The 25,451-nt window shown below is 46.7% G+C and overlaps 1 protein-coding gene across 5 annotated transcripts in view; it reads left to right on the top strand.

The window, feature by feature from the left end:
* The first annotated feature begins 248 nt into the window (after positions 1–248).
* The window catches only part of trak1a (trafficking protein, kinesin binding 1a), a 42,462-nt gene continuing 17,259 nt past the window's right edge, over positions 249–25,451 (top strand). For 2 of the 5 annotated variants that reach the window (XM_076281119.1, XM_076281122.1), the window contains exons 1-8: positions 7,622–7,717; positions 10,342–10,536; positions 21,377–21,453; positions 22,320–22,436; positions 23,172–23,272; positions 24,483–24,591; positions 24,799–24,877; positions 25,298–25,428. In XM_076281119.1, coding sequence (XP_076137234.1) covers positions 7,714–7,717; positions 10,342–10,536; positions 21,377–21,453; positions 22,320–22,436; positions 23,172–23,272; positions 24,483–24,591; positions 24,799–24,877; positions 25,298–25,428 — 813 coding nt within the window. In that variant the 5' untranslated portion in view covers positions 7,622–7,713. Of the gene's footprint in view, positions 447–7,621; positions 7,718–10,341; positions 10,537–21,376; positions 21,454–22,319; positions 22,437–23,171; positions 23,273–24,482; positions 24,592–24,798; positions 24,878–25,297; positions 25,429–25,451 lie in introns of those variants that run through there. The other 3 variants (XM_076281121.1, XM_076281120.1, XM_076281123.1) reach the window with 3 other exon arrangements.

Here is a 25,451-nt window from a genome sequence, read left to right as displayed (position 1 = left end):
ACTCTGAGGCAACTGACACTGTGCTTGGCCTTCTAAAATGTGTTTAATGTGCAAGCTGATCAAGGATGATTTGTGACCTCCCTGACCTCCCTCGTCTCCTCCTGCTGTTCCAGACTCTGCACCTGGGCGCCTGTGTCTCGTGGCCTCCTCGCGGTCTCCTCGCTCCTCCAGGCCGGTTTGGGAGCTGTGTCCATAGCGGTGGCCCCGCCCGCCCATGGCACCTGCCGCCGGCCAGTGAAAATCAGCCAAGCTGGACACCGCCGCATCGCCGCTCCCTGCCACAGCCTCCACCCCGTCCCCTTACACACCCCCACAGAGCCCCCCCTCTCCAGGCACCTCCACCACCGCCCCCACCTGCCATGAGGAGCAGTATGTGAGCGAGGCCTCACCCCGGAACACCACCCCCATCACCAGCATCAACCATAGAGATGCAGGAACCATCACTGGTATGTTAAAGCAGTGTGTGTGTGTGTGTGTGTGTGTGTGTGTGTGTGTGTGTGTGTGTGTGTGTGTGTGTGTGTGTGTGTGTGTGTGTGTGTGTGTGTGTGTGAGAGCATGCCAGTAATTTTAGAGTTGAGTTGTTCAAGTGAGCTGAAATTTGTTCAATCTGCTGCTTGTGTACTTTATGAATCTCACTTCAACATGCTCTTAGACCCTCTCCGGTAATAATTTTAAAGCCTGGTCTTTTCTAATGGTGACATTTGTTTGGATACTTCACAAACTTCTCATGGCTACGGTGGCCCTGAGGTGCAACCACAAATCGAAAACCACCGTACATGGCACTATCAATTCATAATCTCCATGGAGGACCGCAGTGGTCACAGTATTGAAATCATTCTCAAATCATCTAAATATAAGCATTTTACGCAGTTTAACTAAGCAAACAAAAAAGTGTTAGTTTCACATCAGCAGAGACTGAAGTGGCCTGGAGCCATAACACGTTCCATAATGTACTCCCTCTGCATGCTGATTATATTATGGATGCCTGGCTTGGCTCACGTGTGTGTGTGTGTGCGTGTGCGTGTGTGTGCGTGTGTGTGTGTGTGTGTGCGTGTGCGTGTGCGTGTGTGTGCGCGTGCGCTGCTGATGGGAATTTATCCTTCTTCATCACCTTTGGCCATAGGTGTGTAAGAGATGAGGCTTCTCCAGCAGAGAGCACCTCTCCCATAGCTGCCACCCTCAGCAGGGCACGGTGGAATCCTCTAGAACAGGATTGCAGCGCTGATGGGATATTGATGGGCTTTTAGTCGGTTACTGCTTGATCGGTACAAATATAATTTCTCCAGCTCTGGTATCCAAGCAGTAAATCACACTGAGATGTGTGAGAAATGATTTGACATTAAATTTGTCTTGAAATTGAATTTAGTCGACATCATGCAAACAAACCCACAGGATTTTGGACAGGTTTCATTGGCCTACCATGTAATCCCTTGCAAGCCTCTGTTTGTTGATTCCTTGCCATTATCAGGTCATAAGGAGGCCACTGCCTTCCGTCTCTCTCCCATGGTTTAAAAATAGAGCATAGCAGGCCCAGTATTTCCTAAAAGCACTTTATTGAGAACTGCATTAATAACGCACTACTGGAGAGTGAAACGCCTGACCCAATAGCTTGTGTGTCACACAGACGTTTCTTTTTTTTTCCGAGGCAAAGCCGTGCATGAGTTAAAAATAAGCAAGTGTGAGAGTGTGTAGCTGGAGGAATTGTGGATCAGTCCAGTGTTGTGCCAGGAGAGAGAGAGAGAGAGGATGGTCCAGAGCAACGCGGCTCAATGGCCATCGAAAAGGAGTGCTGTGGCCTTTCCAGCGGCTGCTCCAGCTCTCATGGCCTCACACTAATGTCCCACACTGTTGTGAGTGGACGCATGTATATCTGTGTTTGGCCGCCTTCTGGCCAGCAGTAGCAGTGCACGCTCACTGGAAGGGTTTTTGTATGTGTTCCAGGGTGCTGGATCCTAAATGGCATCCTTCAGCCAGTGCCTTTAGAAAGAATCAGATGTAGACACAGACACAGACACACCACTAAAACAATTTCTGCCTGTCTTTTGGTCCCTGTTAATTTATTCATGCTGTTAAATTGACATCAACATTTATTTTACAAAATGAATTAATGTATTTAATCTAAACATTTTAATGAACGAGGATCAGCCCTCTCTCTCAAGTCTATGACACCAGAGGTGTGTGCTCTGTGTGGAACTCGTTCCTCAGCTCAGCTACAGATCCTCAGCACTCTCCCCATGTGTGCACTCTGTTTCTGGATCTCATGGAATCTCTGATGCAACAGTAATAAGTGGATTTGATATTAGTGTAGAAATATTATGGTTGATGTCTAGATTCTGGTAGCATCTCTGGAGTGTGTATGTCTGCAGTGATTGATTGCTGTGCTTCTCAGAAAGTTAATGGATATCATTGATTTGGTGCTTAGCAGATGGGGTTATATAATCCTTATGAAAGAAGTGTGTGTGTGTGTATGTGTGGGGGTGTGCGTGCATGTGTGTGTGTGTGAGACAGAGAGAGGGAGAGAGAAAGAGAGAGAGAACGAATGAGCCTGCTTCCTGTGTCGTTGGGGACTAGCTGGGGCCTGGGAGAGGGGTTCCGACTCTCGTCTCAGCAACAGTTTGCGGATCAGCAGAAACAAACCTCACACAGTGATAGTCACCATACGGATGCATGCAGGGCACTGGCCTGGGGCCTGTAGTTACTGGCTGCGATGGAGAACAAGTGCTTGCCAGCTTCTTCTCAGTGGAGCTGGAGGCTGTTCTGAATGAGACTCCCTGCTGTTTCAACAGGGTTAGCTTGACAGTAGATGAACCCAGGAGCTATGTCACACAGAGCCATCCTGTCTGATACGTTTGGTTGTCTGTCGGCCTCCTCTATGGGATGTGTATTTGATCGTCTCCAACACTCAGTGGAGTAATGTTGCACTCTTGCTTCTGTCTTTGGCTCTGAATTAGCATAGATGTAGAAACAGTGGTTCCAGGGCAATAAAATAGCCCACAATTAATGAATAATTTATTTGGTAGATTGCTGATCATTCTTATCTTAATTCTCAAACATTCACAGTTCACTCACAGTAAAGGTGGTCATTGCGTCATTTGATAGTAACACCTATTTAGTGCCAGTTCGTAACTGGCTGCTTGATGGATTTACCGGTAGTTGTTTTATTATTAGCCTTTACTGTTTCAACCTTTGGAGCCCAATGTGAGTTCTGCTGCACTTTACTGCTTCAACCTGTGGGTCAGATCCTTGCCCCATGTGATGAGCTGTGCTTCACTGGACTGAGGAGCTGTGGTCTGGAGGTTGAGTACTGCCCTCTAGAGGTTGACAGTAATACCATCAGGGTCATTGTGTGGAGTTGTGGCTAGAAACTAGATGTTTTTGTTGGAGCAGATCAGATGGAAACTCAGACATTTCAAGACTGTGATGTTGACTGATTATTTAAATGACTGTTTTACTTTTGGTGTATAGGATTTCACATGTAGTTCATACGTGAATTTAGGACTTTGTGACCTGTATTGTGAGAGTGGGGAATAGGTTTTAAAGCATCTGACCCTTTTGCACGCTGTTCCATTGAGTGATTGAGTATAAAAGAGCAGTTGGCCATGTGGTGCAACTTGCAGCTCTGATGTAAAGTGTTAAGTAAGCTTGTTTTATTGGGCTATAGATGACCCGACACTCATTTGCATGTCTATAGGTATCTCGTAATGCTGACGTAACCCATTTCCATGGTGCCCTGTACCCTATTGTCTGGAGCGCCATCTAGTGGATATTCTCCCGGAAAAAGGGAAATGTTGTGTAATCTGTAGATTACCTTACAAATTTGCATGGGTCTGTAGACCTTTGTAAAGGTATTTAATTTATCTTTTAAATAAAATTGATTAAAAAAATCACAGGTCAGCCATGGTACATAGTGATTACTAGTGACATTAACTAGCATATGGAAGAATAGTGTGGAATGCTGTTTTGGAAACTCAATGTGCCACTTTATTCAGACCAATACATGGTTTGCCAGTGGTTTCTCCGTACGCGAATGGTGAAATACTTTTGCTTTGCATATCTTCCCCATGGCAGTGTATAGCACTACAATATGTAATACCGTTGCATAAGGGAACAGCTATATGTTGCTTGCTTGCTTGGCAGATTCTGAACGTTAGACATTGACCTCCCCCACATGTAATAACCAGTCACTCCTTGCACATGTGTGTCTGTGCTTGCTGTGTCTTTGTGAGTGTATCGGTGTGTGTGTGTGTATGTGTATGGCTGCCTGTTGTTAAGCTGTTAGTTGGCAGCATTCACTGTGAGAACGTGATTGTCATGTGCCCCAGAGACGATGAGAAGAAAGAATGTGTGCCCAGACAGAGTGAGCGTGTGTGTATTGTGTGTGTGTGTGCATCCTTTTTTCACTAATGAAGGCTCGTGACGCTCTTCGTCCGCAGTGAGCTGGTAAGAGTCAAATCAAGTGTCTTCATAATGAGCACTCTCACAGCTCTTTTCTATGAGGCCTGTCTGTGTTGGTTTTTTACACATTCCTTCTGACCATGGCCTGCTTCTTGCATTCATTGCTTCACGTCTTTGTGAAGGATTTGCTTTAATCTGAGTGTGTCTGTTCAATCGGTGCTCTTGGTTTACCATCAAAATCTCAGCCGATGTAAATCTTTATAGCTGACCGTTCCTAGCTAATCAAATCTGAACATATTTTTCTGTAGTCAGTGGTTGCCCTGCGTTGCTGTTCTATGACTAATGATCTTACTTCTCAGTAGGGATGCACGGTATTAGATTTCTACCAATATTTGATTTGCCAATATTTTCAGTCTCAAATTGGCCGATTGCTGATGTCGATACCAATATGTACATCTTTTTTTTATTTCCTCTTAAAGCAACACAATGTATATATTTTACCATTAAGTAAAAGCTCATCTGGATGCTACAGGGACTTATGATATGCAGAATGAAGTCTCTTACATCGGCAGTGTGTGCCCAGAATGCTGGATATCGCTCCATGTGACGTTTTTGATCATGACCCATTTAGTTTTTTGACGAATAGAGTGGCGTCTTAGTGCTAAATGCCGTTGATTATTGATCTGTAGATCTGTGCCGATTTATTATCCTGATGATTTCTCTGCCAGGAATATCTGCAGAAATGTTCATATCTGCAAATGGCGATATTATACAACTCTTCAGCTGTTCTCCGCCGATACCAATGCTGTACTGGTAATATCCTGCAAACCTACGTCTTAGTGCTGGGTATACTAGGGAACATCCAGAGCAATAAGTGGTCATTCTGACCTCATCTCACATTAGTGCCCCAGCCTACCGCACCAATAAGAGCTCTGCCAGCACACAAACACTGCCCAGAGCTGTTTCTATGGAAGCGGTTTGTTTGTGGGGAAACTTTGCTGTTTTCTGCTAAGTTCAGCAGACCAGACCTGACTCACAGGCCCCTTCCTTTCCATGGCAGCTGTAGCGGTACTGTACTGTACTGGGGCAATTGGGAGCTGTCGTCGAGCTGTCTGCCACTGCTTTTTCCTGGAGGCCTGCCAGCCTCCTCTGCTTGGTTGTGTGTGTGTGTGTGTGCGTGTGTGCGTGCGTGTGTCTGTGTGTCTGTCTGTGTATCTATATGTGTTTGTCGGTGTGTGTGTATGTGTGTGTGTGTTGTACACTCATGCCGTATGTGAGTTATGGTTATGCTCATAAAATATGCACGTAAACAGGAAGGCCTGACCTTTCTGAGTCAAATAATCTTTTAATTTTATGTCCTCATTTTTATTTGAGAGTTTGTACTTCTAATTGAGCCGTCAGAAGAGTCTGTGTAATTGGCCAGTAATGCTCAGCTCATGACTTGTTCATGTTAGTGTCTTGGGTCTTCAGCTTCTAGATTTGACCTTTTGAATTATTTATTTATTATGTATTGATACAGTATAGTGAAACTCTGACGTCCATGTCGATGTTCAAAATGTGAGCTAAATGTGAGGATGAAAGGTGATTCCAGGTCTCTGAGAGAGAGAGGAAGGGAGAGAGAGGGAGAGAGAGAGAGAAATTGACAAATCAGCATATCATCAGCTGTCCCTCAGCTCCAGCCCGGCTGATCTGGCTCTCGGCCGCTCCCTGCTGCAGCTGACATGCGGCGCAGCATGTTGACACATGGGAGCAGCCCAACATCTGCACAAACGCTTCAGGCCAGTTCCTGTTGAATGTTGATTCCTGAAAGGGTTCCCTTTCCTCCGGCGCTCCAAGACGTCCAGACGTTCCAGTGGACAGGTCTAATAAGGGTGCTGCCTGTGTGAGGGTCAGGGCTTTGAACAGTACTTTTTGGGTTGTTACGGTATACTGTATGTGTTATGTTATGTGTGTGTGTGTGTGTGTGTGTGTGTGTGTGTGTGTGTGTGTGTGAAAACCAGAGAAAACAAGGGAACCAAAGAGCAATCTAGAGAAGAAGAGAGTTTTTGTCTTAATGGGCAGTGTTTGTTTATGGGGTGAGATGGAGGGAGGGAGGGGAGGACTGTGTGTGTGTGTGTGTGTGTGTCGGAGGTCAGTCCAGCACACCTGTTCTCTTTCGCAGCCTCTGTGCTCTGTGGCAGTGCGTGTGATCTGCTGCCACCAGTGACATTCAGACACCTTGACATTTTAGTTGAGGCCCCTGAGTCCCCTCACAGCCCACAGCTCCCTGTAACCAGAAACAGCTACAGCCAGGAGCAACGCATGACCAGAGCAGCGCCTAGTGCTGATGCACTGGGATTAGGACTCTAGATAGAGATGTTACATAGAGTAGGTTTTGTAGTTACTGTAGCACAAATTATCACATTCCATTTGTGTTTGTGTTATATTATAGAGATTTTCTAGATTTTCTTTGCTTTGTTTGTTTTCTGAAATCTGCGTGTGCGTGTACGAGTGTGTGTGTGTGTGTGTGTGTGTGTGTGTGTATTGGGCAGTATGCCCCCTGAGGAATGACATGACATAACCTTATGGAGGCTAGTGTCACCCTCTCCACATTCCCACTTTAGTCTCTTTTAGCACTGACCTACTTTTAATCAAGGTGTACAGCTGGACCACCAAGTCCATGACACTTCTCTCTCTCTCTCTCTCTCTCTCTCTCTCTCTCTCTCTCTCTCTCTCTCTCTCTCTCTCTCTCTCTCTCTCTCTCCTTCTCTCACTCTCCTTCTTTCACTCTCACTGTCCCCTTTTCCTCACCACCTGTTGAGCCCTCAGCTGAATTTATCCCCTGCAAAATCCGTCTGTTTCTCTGTGGTCTCTGATTTCCTGCACACACCTCCAGTCGATACCCCCCTCTTACCCCCCCACCCTAACCCCCCCCAGCACCCATCGCCCCCTAAACACACACATCCACACATTGAGAACTCGCCACACACCCACACAGTGAGCACAGTGAGTGGAGGGAACAATGGTCAGTGCTGTCAGACTGGCCTGGATGTGCGCTAGTGCTGGTCTATGTTTAGTGCCACTGGGCTGGAGAGAGGGAGGGGGGGGGACCATGTGACTGTCGTCATCTACATGCCAGACATGGCTGAGGGAAGAGCTGGCTCCTCTCCCTCACTCTCTTTTTCTCTCTCTCTCGCTCTCTTTCACATTCCCTCCCTCCCTCCCTCCCTCCCTCTGCCCCACTCACTCTCTCGCTCGCCCTCCTCCTCTCCACTCCGTTCCTTCCTGTCGAAGAGAGAAATGTGAAAGAAAGCAGACACAGCGCCGGTCTGCAGAACCATGAGTGAGTACCCGACTAAGTTTGCCAGAGTTCAGAGAGGCTTTTGCTGTGGCTTGTTTTTGACGTGTGTTTGCGTGCTGGTAGCCATGTGCTAGAGGGCTTAACCTTAACACTGGTTAAGCCTTTGACTCAGCTGGGTTGGGCTGGCAGAGTTAGCACGGAGGCTAAGGAGGACCCACAGTGAAGCGTCTTTGTGTGAATCTTGAGCTTTAATGTCTGTTCTTGTGAGAAGAAGAGTTTATGCAGTGCGCAGTGCTAATGTGCTAAATGTTAGTCAGTAGATGGTAATAAGTTTGTTATTTCGATACATCTCATTACTGTATACTCATACAGATTGCTTTAAAAGTGTTGAGTCCCTCAGTTCTCAGAACAGAGAGTTGCTTAGTTCCCAGTACAATAATATTAGTTCTCAGTACAGTATTCAGTATGGATAGGGTGTCCATCCACGAGGCTAGTGGTGCCATCTTTGATCTAGGTTGTGAATGTATTTGTGTGTGTGTGTGTGTGTGTGTGTGTGTGTGTGTGTGTATCTGACTGTTTGAATGCTGTTACTCCTGGACAGTGACCTAGTATGTGTGTGTTTGTGGACATTACAGGCTCATCCAATATTAGAGGGGTTTGTGGTTGTGTCTGTAAGTGGAGTGAGACGTGAACAGTGTTTTTGTTTGAGAGGGGAAGGGTCTGTTGGAAAATAGCACGGTGGCCTGCAGCCCAGGGTGTGTGTGTGTGTTTGTGTGTGTAAGAGTGTCCAGTGACTCAGAATGTGTGTGTGTGTGTGTGAGGAGTGGGGCCGGTCGGCAGAGGGAATGCCAGGGGTAGAGGAGAGGGGAAGGACAGGCCGATGTGGCCTGCAGCAGGCATGAGCCGTCATAAATACAGGACAGAAATAATCAGCCTGACCAAATCTCACTTCCCCCGGCAGACCACAGCCGTCGGTCAGCTCACACTCAAACAGCACCTCTCGTCGGCAGCCCAGGGGCTTGGAATTGGGGCAGCACTGTTAGTAATGATACTGAAAGTCTGTGGAGGTTCTTCTACTGAAGTTGTGACACTGCAAAGAGTAGAGAATGAGTTAAAACATTGCTGTGCAGTTTGGTTGCATGGGACATTTTGTGTTTTCCATGCAAAGTTGGAAGTATGCAAATCAATTCAATTCATTTATACAGAGCCAATGGTAAAGTTTTGAACAGCTGACCTACTGTATCAATGTTGCTGATTTTTCACCTTTGATTCTACTGCAATGTAAGCGCCACTAGCAGGCATTTAACCACCAAATAAACTCTGTTGTGCCTTGGTAAACAAAGACTTGAAAAAACTTGTATGGTGAGAACAACTCAAATGGACAGCACGGTGTGAGTCACAACGTTATTCAGCAAGTTTGGTCTTTCTGGGTCACAGCCACTCTGATGCAAAGTACTCATTACGTTACTGAACTTGACAAATGTTGACCTTGCCACACTGGGCTGTGGGCGCTAGGCCGGTCAGTGCTGTCGGTCTTCTCCTTTAGCGGTCTGGCCTCCTTAGTGGTGGTCTGTTGACACACTGCATGCTACACTCACAATCCTGACATGCCAAAGCTCATTTGATAGCTGCTAGCATATAGGGGCTAACTGTGTGTTCCTCTGCCACACAACAAGACTTTTCTTTTTAAAAGAAGAAGGCCTAGTTGTTCTTTCTGCTGTCTGTGGCTGCATGTCATCTGTGAGCAAGCTGAAGTCTGATAAATGGCTGCGGGTTTGGTGCACTCAGTGTTTTATTGTGCTCCATGCACCTGCCCCCACGTGTTGCCTCTGCCGGGTTGTGATGTGCACAGGTTTGCTGGCCTCAGCAGCAGAGGCTTATGGTCCTGGCCGGGCGGTCATTGTGTTTCAGAGGGCAGTCACCCCTCCGGCATCTGGTCGGCACGCGGCTACCCTGACCTCAGTTTGATGAGGTCAAGCCAGAAGGGAGGGTTACACACACACACACACACACACACTTTTCTGAGCAGACATTTCTGAAAAAGCTCTAGGTAAAGTTGCAAATCAGTTTGTTCTTTGTTTTTTGCAAAAGAAAAAGGACAGAACGGAGTGTATGTCATTACTAAGCCTGGAGGTTGATGGCTTTAACTGCTGACATTGTTTCTGAGGTATTAAGAGTCTCATGTTAGTGGAGTCCAGGGCCAATTACATCTTGTTCTTGCCACTGGAGTCTCAGGGAACTTTAGTATCTCGTGACAATAAATCCACATGGACATCGGCCTGTTCCAGTGTTCACATTCCCATGACATGTTTTAGCACTGCAACGGCCTTACTTTGTGGAAAAGGGGTTTTAGTTGGCTGTTATTCTCCAAATGATCAGAGTGCAGTACTTTAGTCTGCCACAAGAGGTCCACATTGTCCTCTCAAGTAAAGCTGGTACCAATTGAATCACTATGCAGCTATGCACTATGCAGTGATACTTAGCTCAAACAAGGACGCTTTAATGACTTAAAATATTGAAGTTTTTTCGTCTGAGGACAATGTATATTTAGACGCATTATTTACGTTGTTACTTGTTATGCTTAATTTTGAGTGAATTTAATTAGCCAGCCTGTGAACTACCACAGCAAGCTCTAATGTCTTGATCCCCTCCTCTTCCCCATCCAGATGTGTGTAACAGCACTGATCTTCCAGAGGTGGAAATCATCAGTCTGCTGGAGGAGCAGTTGCCCCACTATAAGTTAAGAGCGGACACCATTTATGGCTATGACCACGACGACTGGCTGCACACGCCTCTCATCGCACCGGACGCCAGCCTGGACCTCACCACTGAACAGATAGAGGAGACTCTCAAGTACTTCCGTGAGTACACACGCACAAGCAAGTATCCACACATAAACACACACGTAGAATGTACACGCAATCACACAGAAGTACACGTGCACATACACACACACACACACACACATTTTTCATCGTCTTGACCATTTCATCGTCTTGACCTTGACCTTATATCGGTATATCATGGCCTGACACATACACGCATAGACACACACACTAAGACATGGATACACACAAACTGAGTTGGCCTCTAACCTGGACCTCATCTCTATGAGGAGCCTCAGCTATTTCCGCCTGGTTGTTTATGTGGCTGTTTCAGTCCCATGCACTGATCACCTTTATCCGGTTCTGTACATGAACTCCCACTCTTCTGGTCTGACCTGTCTCCTATTGTTTCAACCCTTCCCCTGCCCCCCCACCTCTCCCACCCTTCCCCTGTCCCCCCCCCCCCCACACACCTCTCCCACCCTTCCCCTAACTGTTGTAAAACAGATAGACTCTTGTAGTGTGTGTGATACATGTATCCCATGGCAGTGGCTCCTCAGCCCTCATATGCACTTTTCTGGAGCAACACAGGAAATGGCCTCTGGTCTCTGTTGGCTTCTCTTGTCCCGCCTGTGTTCCTCCCTGGTGTGTTACGGTATTCTGTCCTTAGCAACAAGTTAGGGGTCATTTACAAATTATCATTTCACAACTTGTAGCATTAGTAGTTAGGGGTCATTTACAAATTATCATTTCACAACTTGTAGCAGTAGTCTTAGCTTAGCCGTGTGAAAAGAGAACAGCTTGTCTTGTACGTGCTGACAGGAAATATCAGGCTGTGTCTGGGTAAGAAGTTAAACACTGCTACTTTTCCTAAATAGACCTCCCCTAGCAGGATTGCAGGTTCCAGGGTTTTATTCTGGTCTAGGCCGTGTTCTCATGTCCTCTGTTTGATTTTGTTCTGGTAGTGTGTTGGCTCTCTTCCTCCGTGTTAGGAACAGCTGAGTCCTTGTTGCCACAACAAACATTCCCCGTGGTCCATAGCAACCTCCAACGCTGGGCCCACTGTTCAAAAGATCTTCTTCAATTGGATGACAGCTGTCTGTTTGACAGTGTCCCAGATCTTAATGCATACTGTATGAGCTGCTGTATTGACCACATGCTCTGGTCCTGTAGCATGCCACCGTTTATGCTAACAAAGCCCAACCCAGATTACTGCATGACATAGTTTTGAGCACAAGGGCACTCTGGTCTGAACGAGGCCTTGTAACACAGACCCAGTGAGCCCATCCAACGGTCATTAGTCAGCACAGGGCTTTGTGGCGTAAGTAACAAATAACTGACTCATCCACATCGCATCACATTCACAAAGACTAAAACGTTTTTTGTCTCTCTTTGAGGGATCACTGAAATGGTAGGCCTAGATTTCTGCTGTTAGGCCTAGATTTCCACTATGCTAGTGATAAAAACATCACTTGGATGTTGGGAATCTGGGATCTGGCTGCAGATTCTCAGTTTCAGTGTTGTGAGGGGCGGTGGGTATCCAACCTTTACAGTGGTGTCAGCCTCAGCTCTTCCCGGTGCTGTACAGAGAAGCAGGTTTCAAATGAGACATGATGCTGCCGTTTCAAGATGCTGTAACATGGATGAGATGCTCTGCATTAAGCTACTCAGCAGAGCAATGTTTGTGAGATGCTCTGCATTAAGCTACTCAGCAGAGCAATGTTTGTGAGATGCTCTGCATTAAGCTACTCAGCAGAGCAATGTTTGTGAGATGCTCTGCATTAAGCTACTCAGCAGAGCAATGTTTGTGAGATGCTCTGCATTAAGATGCTGTTAGTGAGATGCTCTGCATTAAGATGCTCAGCAGAGCAATGTTTGTGAGATGCTCTGCATTAAGCTACTCAGCAGAGCAATGTTTGGTGAACTGGGATAATTCAAATGAACACAACATGGTAAAATCTTTTGTGGATGTAAAGTAGAACTATTGTGATGGTTGGGACGTGAATTTGCATCTTAGTAAATCTTGTGTTACAGCAGCCTGTGTTCTTCTCTTCTAGTGAGAGAGGTGTTTTGTACTTGACTTCTATGAGGAGTGTCATAGATGATTACTAGCAGCTCTCTGTTGCCTATTAGATGTGTGTGATGTGTATTACCCCACTCTGACCACAGACACATTAGCCAACCCAACTGCCCATCTGCCCATGTGATGTCATCACAGTGTGCCATAACACATAACACTGTGGCCACATCCAGCTCACCAAATCTTGCCACTCCCTCCCAGGCCCTCCCTGACCTCCAGAGGAGTGGAGAGGATGTGATGTAATGCTGGAGAAGGGAAGGGACAGGAGCACTGGACATGACTCATCATGGAGAGACCTTTAGGAAAAACAGAGTAGCCAACTCATGTAAGGTGTTTTGTAATGCGTCAGAGGTGTTTTGTAAAGATAGATCTTTATATTTATTATTATCATCTGACGTATGACGTGCTCATCTTGATAAATCTGTCTGAAGTCTGAAAATCAATTCAGTTTTAAAAAGGGTAATCTGCTATGTCTCCTGTGGCTCTGCTGTGCAGTGGTGGCTCCTAACCTGTGCTAAACCCTGTCAGAGTCAGCAGCAGCACAAGTGTTGATGGGTGGAAGTTAAGCAACAGATCACATGCAGACACCACGGTTAGCCAGAGTCGGAGCCTGTCTCCATGGCAACCTCTAGGAGGAGGGAGGTGTGCCTCCAGAGAGGGATGAACGAGAGCGAGGGAGGCAGAAGGAAAAGTGCTGACGGAGAGAGAGAGAGGCGGAGCATGCTCCTGATGCAGTCACGTCTGATTGGCTGGCTCTCTTTGGCATCTCCTTCTCCTCCTCTTCGGATACAACCTTGAGTGAGAAAGAGTGCTGTCACAAGACACACTGCATTGAGCTGATTTGGGCTGCGTTCTGCTCTCTTTCACACACTCACACAAACACACACACACACACACACACACACCCTGTCCCCCCTCTTCTGGTTTTGGGCGCTGGGAGTTAGAATGAGCCTCGGCTCCCCGGTTGCTAGCGGAGACGAAGGACTGGGAGTCAGCGTTATGAAAGGATGGGACACTGCTACAGTGGCCTCGGCAGGACAGACACAGAGGCATTCTCCACGCTGAAGGAGGCAAAGTATGCAGAGGTTCGTGGAGGCAGACTACTATGAGCTGGACTGGTACTATGACGAGTGCGCCGACGGTAAGCAGCACTGCAGCAGAGCCAAGGCCATCTGCCTGTGCAGGGGGGGGGGGGTGGGAGATGCATAGACTATTGGACAATTGGACCCACTGTGTGGATCATCCTAATAGTAGAAGGGTCTGATAGACTGGGTTGTGTAGCTGAGGGATGCTGAGGAGGCAAAACAAGGGGACTGGGGGAGAGAGGGCTTTTGTGGATGTTGAGAGTGATGATGACTATTTTAGGAGCTCTGGCTCTGGGCCCCAGATTGCGTCAGACCGGGTACTGCCAACCCAGACAGCTGCCCAAACTTGGGATCTTTGGGACAGCCCTGTTCACATGTGTGAACACGCTGCTGCCTCATGGTCATGTGTCTGTCTGGAAGTGAGCAGTGGTGACTGTCCCTCCTCTCGTGTAATCGGGGATGAGCTGGACAGTCTCTGACCATAGCCCGTAGCTGCCAAATGCCTGGGAGACAGAATGGCATGCTATTGTGGTTGACCAGTTAAGTTCAGTGAGCTCTTGTGCAGCAAAACAGAGATGCTGGCGTGGTGTGTGTCAGTGCTGGTGGTGTCGCAGCTCTTGACGTGGAGTCACATGCTTCCCACTCTGTCTGGCTCTGTTTTTCTCGCTCTCTCACTCTCTCGCTCTCCTTCGCGCTCTCTCTCTCGCTCTCTCTTGCTCTCTCTCTCGCTCTCTCTTGCGATTTCTCGCGCTGTCTCTCTCTCTCTCTCTCTCTCTTTCTCTCTCTCTCTCTTTCAAACTGCAGGTTATATCATGTGCTCTGCTTGGTGGCAGCCTCCCTCTCCTGATGCGTTTCTATTGGGCATTGATGATCATAACTATAGCAGCATCATATAGCTGTTTACACCTCGGAGTGGGATTCTTATGCAATATGCTAAGCTTTGATCTTTGGTGATGTAACACAAATGCCTCTTCCTCTTACAAAATTACCAGGCTTTGTGTAATCGACAGTAATTGGAAGGCAAATAACTTTGTAAGCTTGTGTTTGTGAAAACAGCACGAATCTAATTCTGTCAAATTTGCTCATTCGAAGATCCTTTTTTGAGACCTGCCTTTGTTTTACTTTACAGTCGGATTTGCAAAGCAAGAGACATTCTTTTATTAGGCCACAATTCGTGGCCCAGTTTCCTTCCTTCTGGATGGCTAGGGACTGAGAACATGCCAATTTTCTAAAAGTGGGTATAGAAACGGCCAGTGGCGATGTGTGGAGTTGGATTTCATATTGATTGGGGCAGCAGCTGGTCGATGGCTGCCTCTGATCCACACATGTGTGGCAGGGGAGTATGGGCACGAGCTTAACCCCCCTCTGCCTTCGGTGGAGAGGGAGACAGGAAAGGGGGCTGAAATGAAAGGATGGGGAAAGGGTGTGAGGGCTCTCTTCCTCAGGTAGCCGTGAGCTCGGGGAGAAGAGCACATCAAAGAGCTTCACCATGTAACAGCAGATGTAAGAACAGGTCCCAGACCAGCAGCCCTGTCTGAGATGGAGGCTAGTGGTCTGGAGAGGGTGGTGATGGGGAGGGGAGCAGGGTGGAGGAGCAACCCAGCTAGTGTGCTGGAAGGTACTAGAACATACCTGATATTCCAGAAGCAGATTGTAGAGAGTTGTAGAAGCAGCCATAATCATTGTTGTTTACTCTACTCCCAAAAGTAGGCTAAAGTATGGCTAGAGAAGCTCTCTGTTCTACATAAGCTTAGATGTAGGTGCATCCTGCAAACAGTGCAGGTGTGTTGTGATGCCTGGCCCTGGAGGCTTGTGTGGCTGTGTGTAGAGCCCTGTGTTCCCCAGAGCTGTGCTGGCAAGCCTGGCATCCTCAGAGGAGCCAGTGGGAATGCTGATCAGCTCTGTGGAGGCAGTGCCATTCACCGCCTCTGCCACACAAACTGCAACTCTCTCTCTTCTCCTTCCTTTCCCTTCCTTTTTTCACTCCCTCTCTCCCAGACCCACACTCCCCTCTAGCTTTAGTCTCCCCATTCCGTCACCTCCCCTTTTCACTGCCTTTTGTTGGGACACACACACACACACACACACACACACAACTGGGCCTGCATATATGCACACACAATGCCCTGATTTTTAACTAATTCACACAAAAGGGGCCTGGAGAATAAAGAATCTGTGGTGGGGTTGAGAGGCCCGGACGCTTCAGGCTTTGCTATTATACGAGAGCCCTATTCTCTGGGTGTTTACCCTCTCTTGTGGCATTAAAGGGATGTGTGTTGTCTCAGCAACTCCATGCAGCCATACAGTGAGACGCCTGAGAAGAACAATGCCATATGGCACAACCGCCATGGGGGGGGGGGCATGAGGATGGAGGAACACATTAGGTGCATTCATGCAAACGCGTTTGTTGGGGATGGTCAGATGGTCAGCCCCTGGAACTTTTGCAACCGTTGAAAGCACAGGTTTCTAATCTGAAACATTTACAGGATTGATTTAGGGCTGCTGTCTTGTAGGTGTGTGCTTTGCCTTTGGACAAGTATTTTAGAATAGATGTCATTTCAACTGCAGGCTTAGTTTTGTGACTGTCTTAATTTATATTGGCCATTGCCTGCACAATCATTGCATTTCATTATAATTATGACCGCCGCGCAGCGAAGCAGCGGTCATATAGGTTTAGTCACATGGATAGCATGGAACCATCGTTTGTCGTTTTGATCTGTAGCCCCCCCGCTGGACTGGACCCCCCGAAAGGAGGGTAGGGCAGACACAGTTTTCTGTGAATATCTCGAGAACCGTAGGGTTTAGGAGGACCATTTTTTTTGTATGTTGATCTCAAAGGGCCATGTCAACCCATTCCATAACCACTCATTTCATGTATAGCGCCACCTAGTTAAACACAAAAAAGTAAAAATGAGGTGTTGTAATCGCAGGTATCTGTGACCTAACATAGTCAAAACTGCACGAAATTGGAAGTGTAGGATCATTATGACACCCTCTGGATGCACGCCAAGTTTCGTGGAATTCCGTTCATGGGGAGCCACACAATAAATTAATTTATGTTACTATACACCAACTGGCCTGTAGGTGGCCGGAGACAGTTTTCTGTGAATATCTCGAGAACCATAGGGCCTAGGAGGTCCACCTTTTTTTTGTATGTTGGTCTTAAGGGGGCATGTCAACCTATCCCATTACCACTTATTTCATGTATAGCGCCACCTAGTTAAAAATTAAAAAGCAAAACAGGTGTTTTCATCACAATATCTCTGGCTGACATGGTCAAAACTGCACGAAATTGAAAGTGTTGGATCATTATGACACCCTCCGAATGCATGCCAAGTTTCGAGGACTTTCGTTCATGGGGGGCCTTACAAAAAATAATAATTTATGTGTACATTTAGTGACCGTACACCAACAAGGATTCCCGGGACACTGAAAGACCGGGGTACATGAAACTTGGTGGGCATGTAACCCCACATGGATAGCATGGAACCATCGTTTTCCGTTTTGATCTGTAGCCCCCCCGCTGGACTGGACCCCCCGAAAGGAGGGTAGGGCAGACACAGTTTTCTGTGAATATCTTGAGAACCGTAGGGCCTAGGATGACCAATTTTTTGCGTATGTTTGCCTCCAGGGGTCATTTAAACCCATTCCATATGCACACATGTGCATAAACAGATACACACGCACACACATACATTCACAGTAATCCTACGTATGACACATACTCACACAGTAGACATATATACGCATGCATGCACATGCAAACACACAGGCACATAAACAGGCAAACACACAAGCGCATGCACATGCACGCGCACACACCCACCCACCCACACACACATAAACATAAACATGTACATAAACATCAAGAATTTCTCAGAATTATGAACAGGCAAAATGGGGGTGGGGTTGTATAAAATGTATTTTACATGTGAAATCTATGAACTAATCATGTTTTGGTACTTGTTGTCTAGCAGATACCAGTGAGAATTGAGTGTGCATAATGCAATTCAGTGAGACAGTTAGAATCATATATGCCTTTCAGCATGACTTATTTTTGTGGAAAAAATGTGCTGGACTGGGCGGCGGTCATATTTTGTACCGCTCTGCAGTACATCTAGTTATAATTATAATGTAGTTATGATTATTGTTGTTATTCTAATTTTAAATTCTGTTGTTGAACTTGATGTTATTTTATGTGGCTTTGGATTAACCAGTCTAACAGTGCTAAACACCATAATCATTACAATGAAACAAGATAATGGCTCATGTTCCTGCTGCTCTTTATTTGTTTTGTAACCAAGTGTTCAGAGGCAACATTGAGTTATCCTTTTTATTATGCAATCTTTACCATGGAAATGCTTCCTCTGTTGACAAGAGCCCTCTGTGGCCGGTGCTTTGCATACGTGCCAATGGAACCACCTGTGGCTATCGGCCTCTCTAGCTCCTCCCTCACAGGTGTAAACAGTACAGCACTGACAGCTCTGGCTGCCATGGTTGCTATGGTGTGCCAGTGGAACCTACCATCTCACCCACTACACAGGGATGTTCACTTTGGTGTCAATGTAGATAGCTTACTGTAATGCTACTGGGATATGATACTACAACAAATTCCACCTCTTTTACCTTTTTACAGCCATGAAATTAGATTTTTTGTCATCTTTTGTTTTCAATTTTTTAACAAAAGTATTCAAAATGGGTCAGTGAGCCCACCCTTCCCCCTACTTGTGTCACATATGGCAGTCAGCGGTCACTCCTCTTTAGAGCGTTTGGGAGGGTTTGTTTGAGGGCTGCCTTTGCCTGAGATGGTGAGACCTGTCTGCCCAGGCTCTAGCAGTGGCACACAGGAACACAGAAGGACATACAGGGACATGGCGCTGGACTTTAGGGAGCAGAGTGACCGGTGGCGGCACTAGTGCCCAGGCAACATGGCACTGCCACCTCATGCGTGCGCAGAGGAGAACTTTGAGTTTGACTGCTCCGTGGAGGCACTAGACAGCTCAGCCTCGGTGCTGCCTGACAAAGAGGAGGGAGAGGAGGAGGAAGAGGAGGAGGATGTGGAGCTCTTCTCTTTGGAAGAAGGTATACAACATTCCCCCCCTTGTTCCCATGTTATTTTTGGAGATTGTAATTGCGTTGGTGGATTGACTGGCTCTAAAGATGACTCACCTATAGTTTGTGGGCGACGGTAATACCTTGGATGACTCTGTGTCCATTGCCCAATGGTGATTTGACTGGCAGTAAGTGTTGCAGTTGGCATGACGTTAGTTTGTATACAGGCTAAACATGGAATGCAGGAAGGCAGAGCTGGCTACTGATACCATCAACACCGCTTCCTGTCTGACGCAGACTAATGATATGTTGTCCTCTGCATTTTTGAATGATGATAAAAAGTGTCCCCTCCTGTCCCGCAGGTCTTACTGTGAGAACCTGAATAAAGTAGATTGTCTTTCAGGGAGTTTCAGTTCTGGTCAGTTAACAACAACTGAAGTGCTTATTTTGGTGTCTCATTCCGTAATGCCATTGTGTAAAACCAGTTTTGTCAAAAGAGAGGTGGGCGTACCGGTAAGCCATGACCCACGGAGTGTTAATCTTGGTGGGGGCGCCGATGTCATGGGAACTGATTGTGTTGACTGTGTGAAGTGTAGTTTGATACGCTCCCTTCTCTGTTAAGGTTGGGACCGGTTGTTTTCCCTGTCGCTACAGTATGCTAGTCGGTGTTAAGTGTCACGGTGCATTGGATGCCTGGTTGTTTTCCCTGTCGCTATGCAAGTCGGTGTTAAGTGTCACAGTGCATTGGATGCCCATGGTGCATTTCTCCTCTGTGCTTCCCTGTCTCAAAGGGACAGTCATGAGGACTTCAGTAGTATTACCTTGGAAGCTCGCTCAGCTGCTGGATAGCACAAATGTAGCTGTAACTGACATGGTTTTTGACATGGCAGTATTTGGCCATGGGGTACAATTACATTGATTGGTGAAGCATGTTGAACACGGAGCCTCATCTCATGTTTTGATCTCATCCACTTCCTTCAATGGAGGTTAGTGATTGGTCACGTACACAGCTGTGATTTAGGCAGGCTACTGGTGCCAACTGGTGCTGAAGCAATTAACACCACGCCCTATTGATAAGACTACTTGGAAGTCAATACAGAGTGAATAGCAGCCTTGTTAATGATAAAGCTGGGATTGGAGCAGGTCACCAAGCTCTGTTTGGTCTTCCTCTTGAAGTGTATTTATGGTGCAAAGATGAAACACTCTCTTTCCTACTTTACTAAGAGCACTATGCAAACTGCTTGCATTTGCAAACAGTCAGACAGAGATCAAGTATGTTTGACAGCAGTTAAAATAGCATCCTCTCTGTGGAGTCTTTGTCTTAATGTGTCCTGGAGAAAGCGTCTGCTCTGCTGTGTGTCCAAACAGTACGTGCCCAGTAGACGAGGAGTGTCTCTGCTCATCATCCTCTTGTATCTGCATGCTGCCATGACAGTGTGACGCACATGAAAATAAGTGCTTTGCATTCGGTTTACCTGATCCAAATGCAGGCTGGGTTATCTTCTCCCCTGTTATCCTGACGGCCTGACACCTTTCAGGAAACTGGAGTCACTTGTGGTAACCTCTGGGTGTTTTCTGTGCTTAATGGTTGGCTAGTCCTCTTGTCCTTGCTGTTCCAGTGCCAGTTTTTCAGGAACAGATGGGAGATCAAGCGAAGTTGACCTTTAAAAGTAAACACTCACCTGGCAAAGGCACTGTAATGTTTGCATACTGGTATTGGGACAACTGCAGACCTTGTCATATTTCTGTAAAGGCTCCTTACTCTTGCCTAGGTTCACTGTGGTTTTATCATCAGCACCTGTTCAAAAAGCGGTGGTGTCACCAGAACCGCGTCATTTTGTCATGTCAGATTTTTACTGAATGTCCAGCGGTCATAAATCTGCCTGTCTTTAAAATGGACTAAAACTTTTTAAACTGATGCCAGGTCAATTTTTAAACACATGGAGGAATCGTAAATTATTCAGGCTTATATATGGCCAGAAATGTGCTGATGAGCTTCTTATGGCAGGACTGATCAACTAGCAGGCTGGAATTATGAGTGACCATCAGACACTACTGTATATGGTGTGAGTGACCATCAGACACCACTGTATATGGTCATGGACTCTTCTCTTTTGGGTACAGTTTAGTGGAAGTAGATATTCCCAATGTTGACTCTGTCATGTAAGATCATTCATTCTCTGATGACTGAACAAATGAAAAATGTAGAGAATATGTTAACAACAGATGTTTCTTACTAACACCAGCACCTGCAATAGATGCTAAGTAGCTTGGCCTTTAATGGATTGTATTAACATTAACAGCAGGATTTGTATGGCTAGTCCAGTGGTGTAGATAATGAATTTGTGTAATATCTTCAATTTTGATGACCATATGAAGGACAGATAAACACACCTGTCACACCGACTGGACCATTCACTGTGTAGTTTTGAACTCCAGTGAATGTGTTAGAACAGTATAGCACAATGTTAATACAAGTACAAGCTACTTAGCATCTATTGTAGCATTTTTTAGAATACCAGCTACCCCCTACCTTCCCTCTAGCGCTACACACTGGCCCTATCTGCTAGCTAGCACACCCCCAGAGTGAGGGGCGCTCTGAGTGCTGTCCTGTGCTCTGTGTAAAGCAGCTGTTTTCCTGTGCTCTGCCTCCCCGCAGTTCTCTGTGCTGAGCGAGTGGGCCAGATGACTAAGACATACAATGACATAGATGCTGTGACTCGTCTGCTTGAAGAGGTGAGTGGGTGCAGCGCACCAGTGGGCAGGGTGTGGGCAGGTGCACCCTTTTAATACTCTTTCCAAATCTAGAGCGCAGGCCATGAATAGAAGCTGATATTCGATAGCCTGGACAGGTAGTCTGCCATTCTGGTCCAACACATTAGGATTGTTTGGTGCCACATGGTTGGGTTTAAAAGAGATGCCTAACGTAGTGTCTCTTTTGGTAGGTAATCATCACCTCTACTTTATTGTGTTGCCATTATATTCTAAACCATATCTAAATAAAACAGGCCTTTTGAATCATTATGTAAGCCATTTTCTTGAATGTCATGGGTGATTTGCATGCTATCTTAGCTGCTTAGTAAAATAAGTTTTAGGTTAGTTTACATGCTGTAAAATTAGCTGGAAGAAATGATCACTTAAAACACGACAATCCAAGAGTGTTACTTTGGAAATGTGGCTTGCAAATCCTCATGTTCTGCCTCTATATCTATGTTGATGATTTAGTGTTGTGTATTTCTCATATATATATCATGGGTCAGTAATTCATTTGTAGTGGCCAAGTAGGCACTGAATCCTATCATGTTTTTTATCCAACAGGTCAATAGTATCAGAGTGGTTAAGGTTTGGCCAATGAGTCACTGGAATATATCACGCTGTGGCTCAGGAGATCTGTAATCTTTAGGTGGTGCCTTTTTATTTGTTTACAATCTTCCTCACTAGAGTGGAATACACCCAAATGGCTGTGCCTTCACAGTGCAGCTCAACTCTCCCCCTTCTGTGCTACAGTCTGCTCTATTGCACCAGTACCTCCATCAAGTGTCCGCGTGTGACACTGACATCTGGCCATCTCTGACAGACATCTGACTCTCTCCCCACTCCAGAAAGAGCGTGACCTGGAGCTTGCTGCCCGCATTGGCCAGTCGCTGTTGAAGAAAAACAAGACCCTCAGTGAGCGAAATGAGTACCTGGAGGAGCAGGTGGAGCACATACGAGAGGAGGTGGGTAGAGGGACCACAAGCCAGAATGGGGCAGATGGAGGAGACTTGATGTACCTTATTATATAGGTGGCCATATGGAATGGACCATTTGGAGCTACCCTTTGCCCCCCTATCTTTTCTTGTCCTGGCAGCCACTTAAAGGACAACTCCAGTCTACATAGCAAGGTCTGTGGTCTATATTTGGATCATAACGAGTGTACATTTTATTTGGGGTCTCTGATTAATGTTCTTTTGGTCCACAATGAAGATTTATAGTTGATATTATCCATAATTAGACGGGAGTTGTCCTTTAAGTTTGGATAATCTGAATATTATATTTGTATTTATATAGGGATATATTAAATCCTTATTTACATGCTTCTTATGTGTCATGCAAGACAGGCCCCCATTTCACCAATTGCCTTGCTTTTTCTTTTTTCTTGTCTGGAAAGAAAAAAAAAAACTTTGCAATAAACAATTCTAATTCTGATCTGAGTATGTCATTTAAAGGTTCAGCACTGAAACCCTGTAGATGTTATGCTTTGCCCCTTTGTACCAGGTTTCATAAGCTCCACTGAGCAGTAATGTGCATGAATTCATTCAAGTGATGAAACTCAACCGCTCACTGATAATTGCGCTGCTTATTAGAAGTTGATTACTGCTGTGTGAGCTGTAGTTAATGTGACTCGGCCTGCTCCCCCACTGAGCTGCTGGCCATGCCTGAGAGAGTGAGTGTGTGGCCCTCTGTGTTTGCAGGTGTCACAGCTGCGTCACGACCTCTCCATGAAAGATGAGCTGCTCCAGTTCTACACCCACGCGGCCGAGGAGAGTGAAGGCGAGTCGGCCACCTCCACCCCGTGAGTCCACACCTCCACCCTTTCCTCCCTGGCAAACTGGTCCCCACTTTGGTCCTGTAAATCACCTCTATGACTACCGTACTACTCTATGAAGCCTAGCATTTAACCTATCCTGTTCTTTGGCTTTAAAGATTAGATTAATGCTTGATCTTCTGCGTACTGCTGCAGTGGCAGGGAGTCGTGGAGCTTCTGGCCCCAGTGCTGTAACACAGCTGCCCCAGTGCTGTAACACAGCTGCCCCAGTGCTGTAACACAGCTGCCCCAGTGCTGCCCCAGTGCTGTAACACAGCCGCCCCAGTGCTGTAACACAGCCGCCCCAGTGCTGCAGCCATACCCATCCCATCCTGTCCAACCCAATCCCATCCCTCACACACACACCTTTGTTTAGACAGACTGCAGGACTTTCCACCCTCAGCCTCCTGTTACACGCAGCGCTATGAGAGCCGGCTCACTATAGGTCATGATGGAAGAAGGCTCTTTTATATCAATCAAGGTTACCTAGAATGCGTTCTGAAAATATGACGCATCTTTCGATTAAAATGCCTTTTTGAATCCAAGGGTGTGTACACTTTATTAAGCAATGGTTCTGAAACAGCACTATCCTTTTGGTTTGTTATCTCTGTGGATACTGTGAGCACCACTAGCACCCATGTAAGACAGGCCAGGTATACAGTACATGTGCAGCTCTCGTTGCAGCCCTGGTAAAACATTGATTCTTGCTATAAGATTGCACAGTGCTACTTTGCTGCATTAATTATGCATCCGTTGCGAGTGCAGACAGTCTGGTGTAGCTCAGGAGAGTGTTTCAGGTGCACAGACACTTTTCATGCCATGCACGTTGCCTCTACAAAGCATTGGAAAGTGATAAGCAAAGTGTTGATGTATGATCATAGGCATATTTTAGATGTATTCATGTTCATCGGAACAAACATCGGTCTGTTTGCCTCAACCAGCCACTCACAGCCCATTGCATCTGTGTGCATCAACAGAAGGCCTAAGTTTGGCTGGTCTTTCCTTCACTACCACAGTGATGTTCTCATGCATTGCACTGTTTGACTGTGTACTGGGAGCATGTTCTGCTAAGTGTGGTGCTGCTGTAACTCTGCCCCCTGCCCTGGATGACCCTGCTGTGTGTGTGTGTGTGTGTGTGTGTGTGTGTGTGTGTGTGTCTCTCTGTGTGTGTGTGTGTGTCTCTCTGTGTGTGCTCCAGCGTCCGGCGGAATGAGTCGACGGCCTCGCTGCCCAGCAGCTTCCCGCTGGACTCCCTGCAGAAGAAGCTGAAGGACCTGGAGGAGGAGAACATCGTGTTGCGCTCGGAGGTGAGCCGTCTGAGCAGGACCGCACTCACTCTAGAGCTCTAAAAGTGTCTGATTTGTGTAGACACATGCAAGGTCTGGACAACAATGACAACATTGTAAAAACACAATTAAAATGCCACATTCTTAGCAATATGAACCATTTCTTTTGCAGCTGTTTCCAGCTTGTATGTGTTTATGTTTGTCTGTGTGTGTGTGTCTGCATCTCAGGCCAACCACCTGGAGACAGAGACCATGTGCTATGAGGAGAAGGAGCAGCAGCTGGTGAACGACTGTGTGAAAGAGCTCAGTAAGTCCTCCTCACACGGCCACTCTCAAGCTGCCCCGTCCAGCAGCGTCCACACAGCCTGCCCTCCCTCCGCCTCCCCTGTCTCCCCTCACTGTTGTCCCAGGCTCTGGGAGAGCACTGGACGCTTGCTGGACCCGGCCCGGCTCGGAGGAGCAGAGGTCACGGGGGTCTCCTCGGTGTGTGTATCTGTGGAGGGTGTTGTAGTTGAGTGTGTCATGCGTGTCTAACCTGGGATGCACTCTCACGGCTCAGCTCCCGAGCTGCTCCAGCAGGCCTTCTCCCAAACACGTGCCGCAGAAGAATTCATATTTTATTCACTGTGCACATTTGCAGCCATCGCAACCTCATTCTCTGCCTGTTTTTTTTTTTTTTGCAACCTCTAACATTTTCTTTCTCTCTCTTTCTCTCTCTCTCTCTCAGGAAATGCTAACTTCCAGATGTCCACCCTGGCCGAAGAGCTGGCCAGGAAAACGGACGATGCATCTCGTCAGCAGGAGGAGATCACCCACCTCTTGTCCCAGATTGTTGACCTGCAGAAGAAATCCAAGGCTGTATGTTCTCAACCATTTACTCA

This window comes from Alosa pseudoharengus, unplaced genomic scaffold (assembly GCF_046254945.1).
Source record: "Alosa pseudoharengus isolate Yale_2024_CS ecotype anadromous, Long Island Sound unplaced genomic scaffold, YU_APseudo_1.1 YU_APseudo_1.1_scf_12, whole genome shotgun sequence".
Taxonomy (NCBI): domain Eukaryota; kingdom Metazoa; phylum Chordata; class Actinopteri; order Clupeiformes; family Clupeidae; genus Alosa; species Alosa pseudoharengus.
This window is presented reverse-complemented; position numbering and strand designations above follow the sequence as displayed.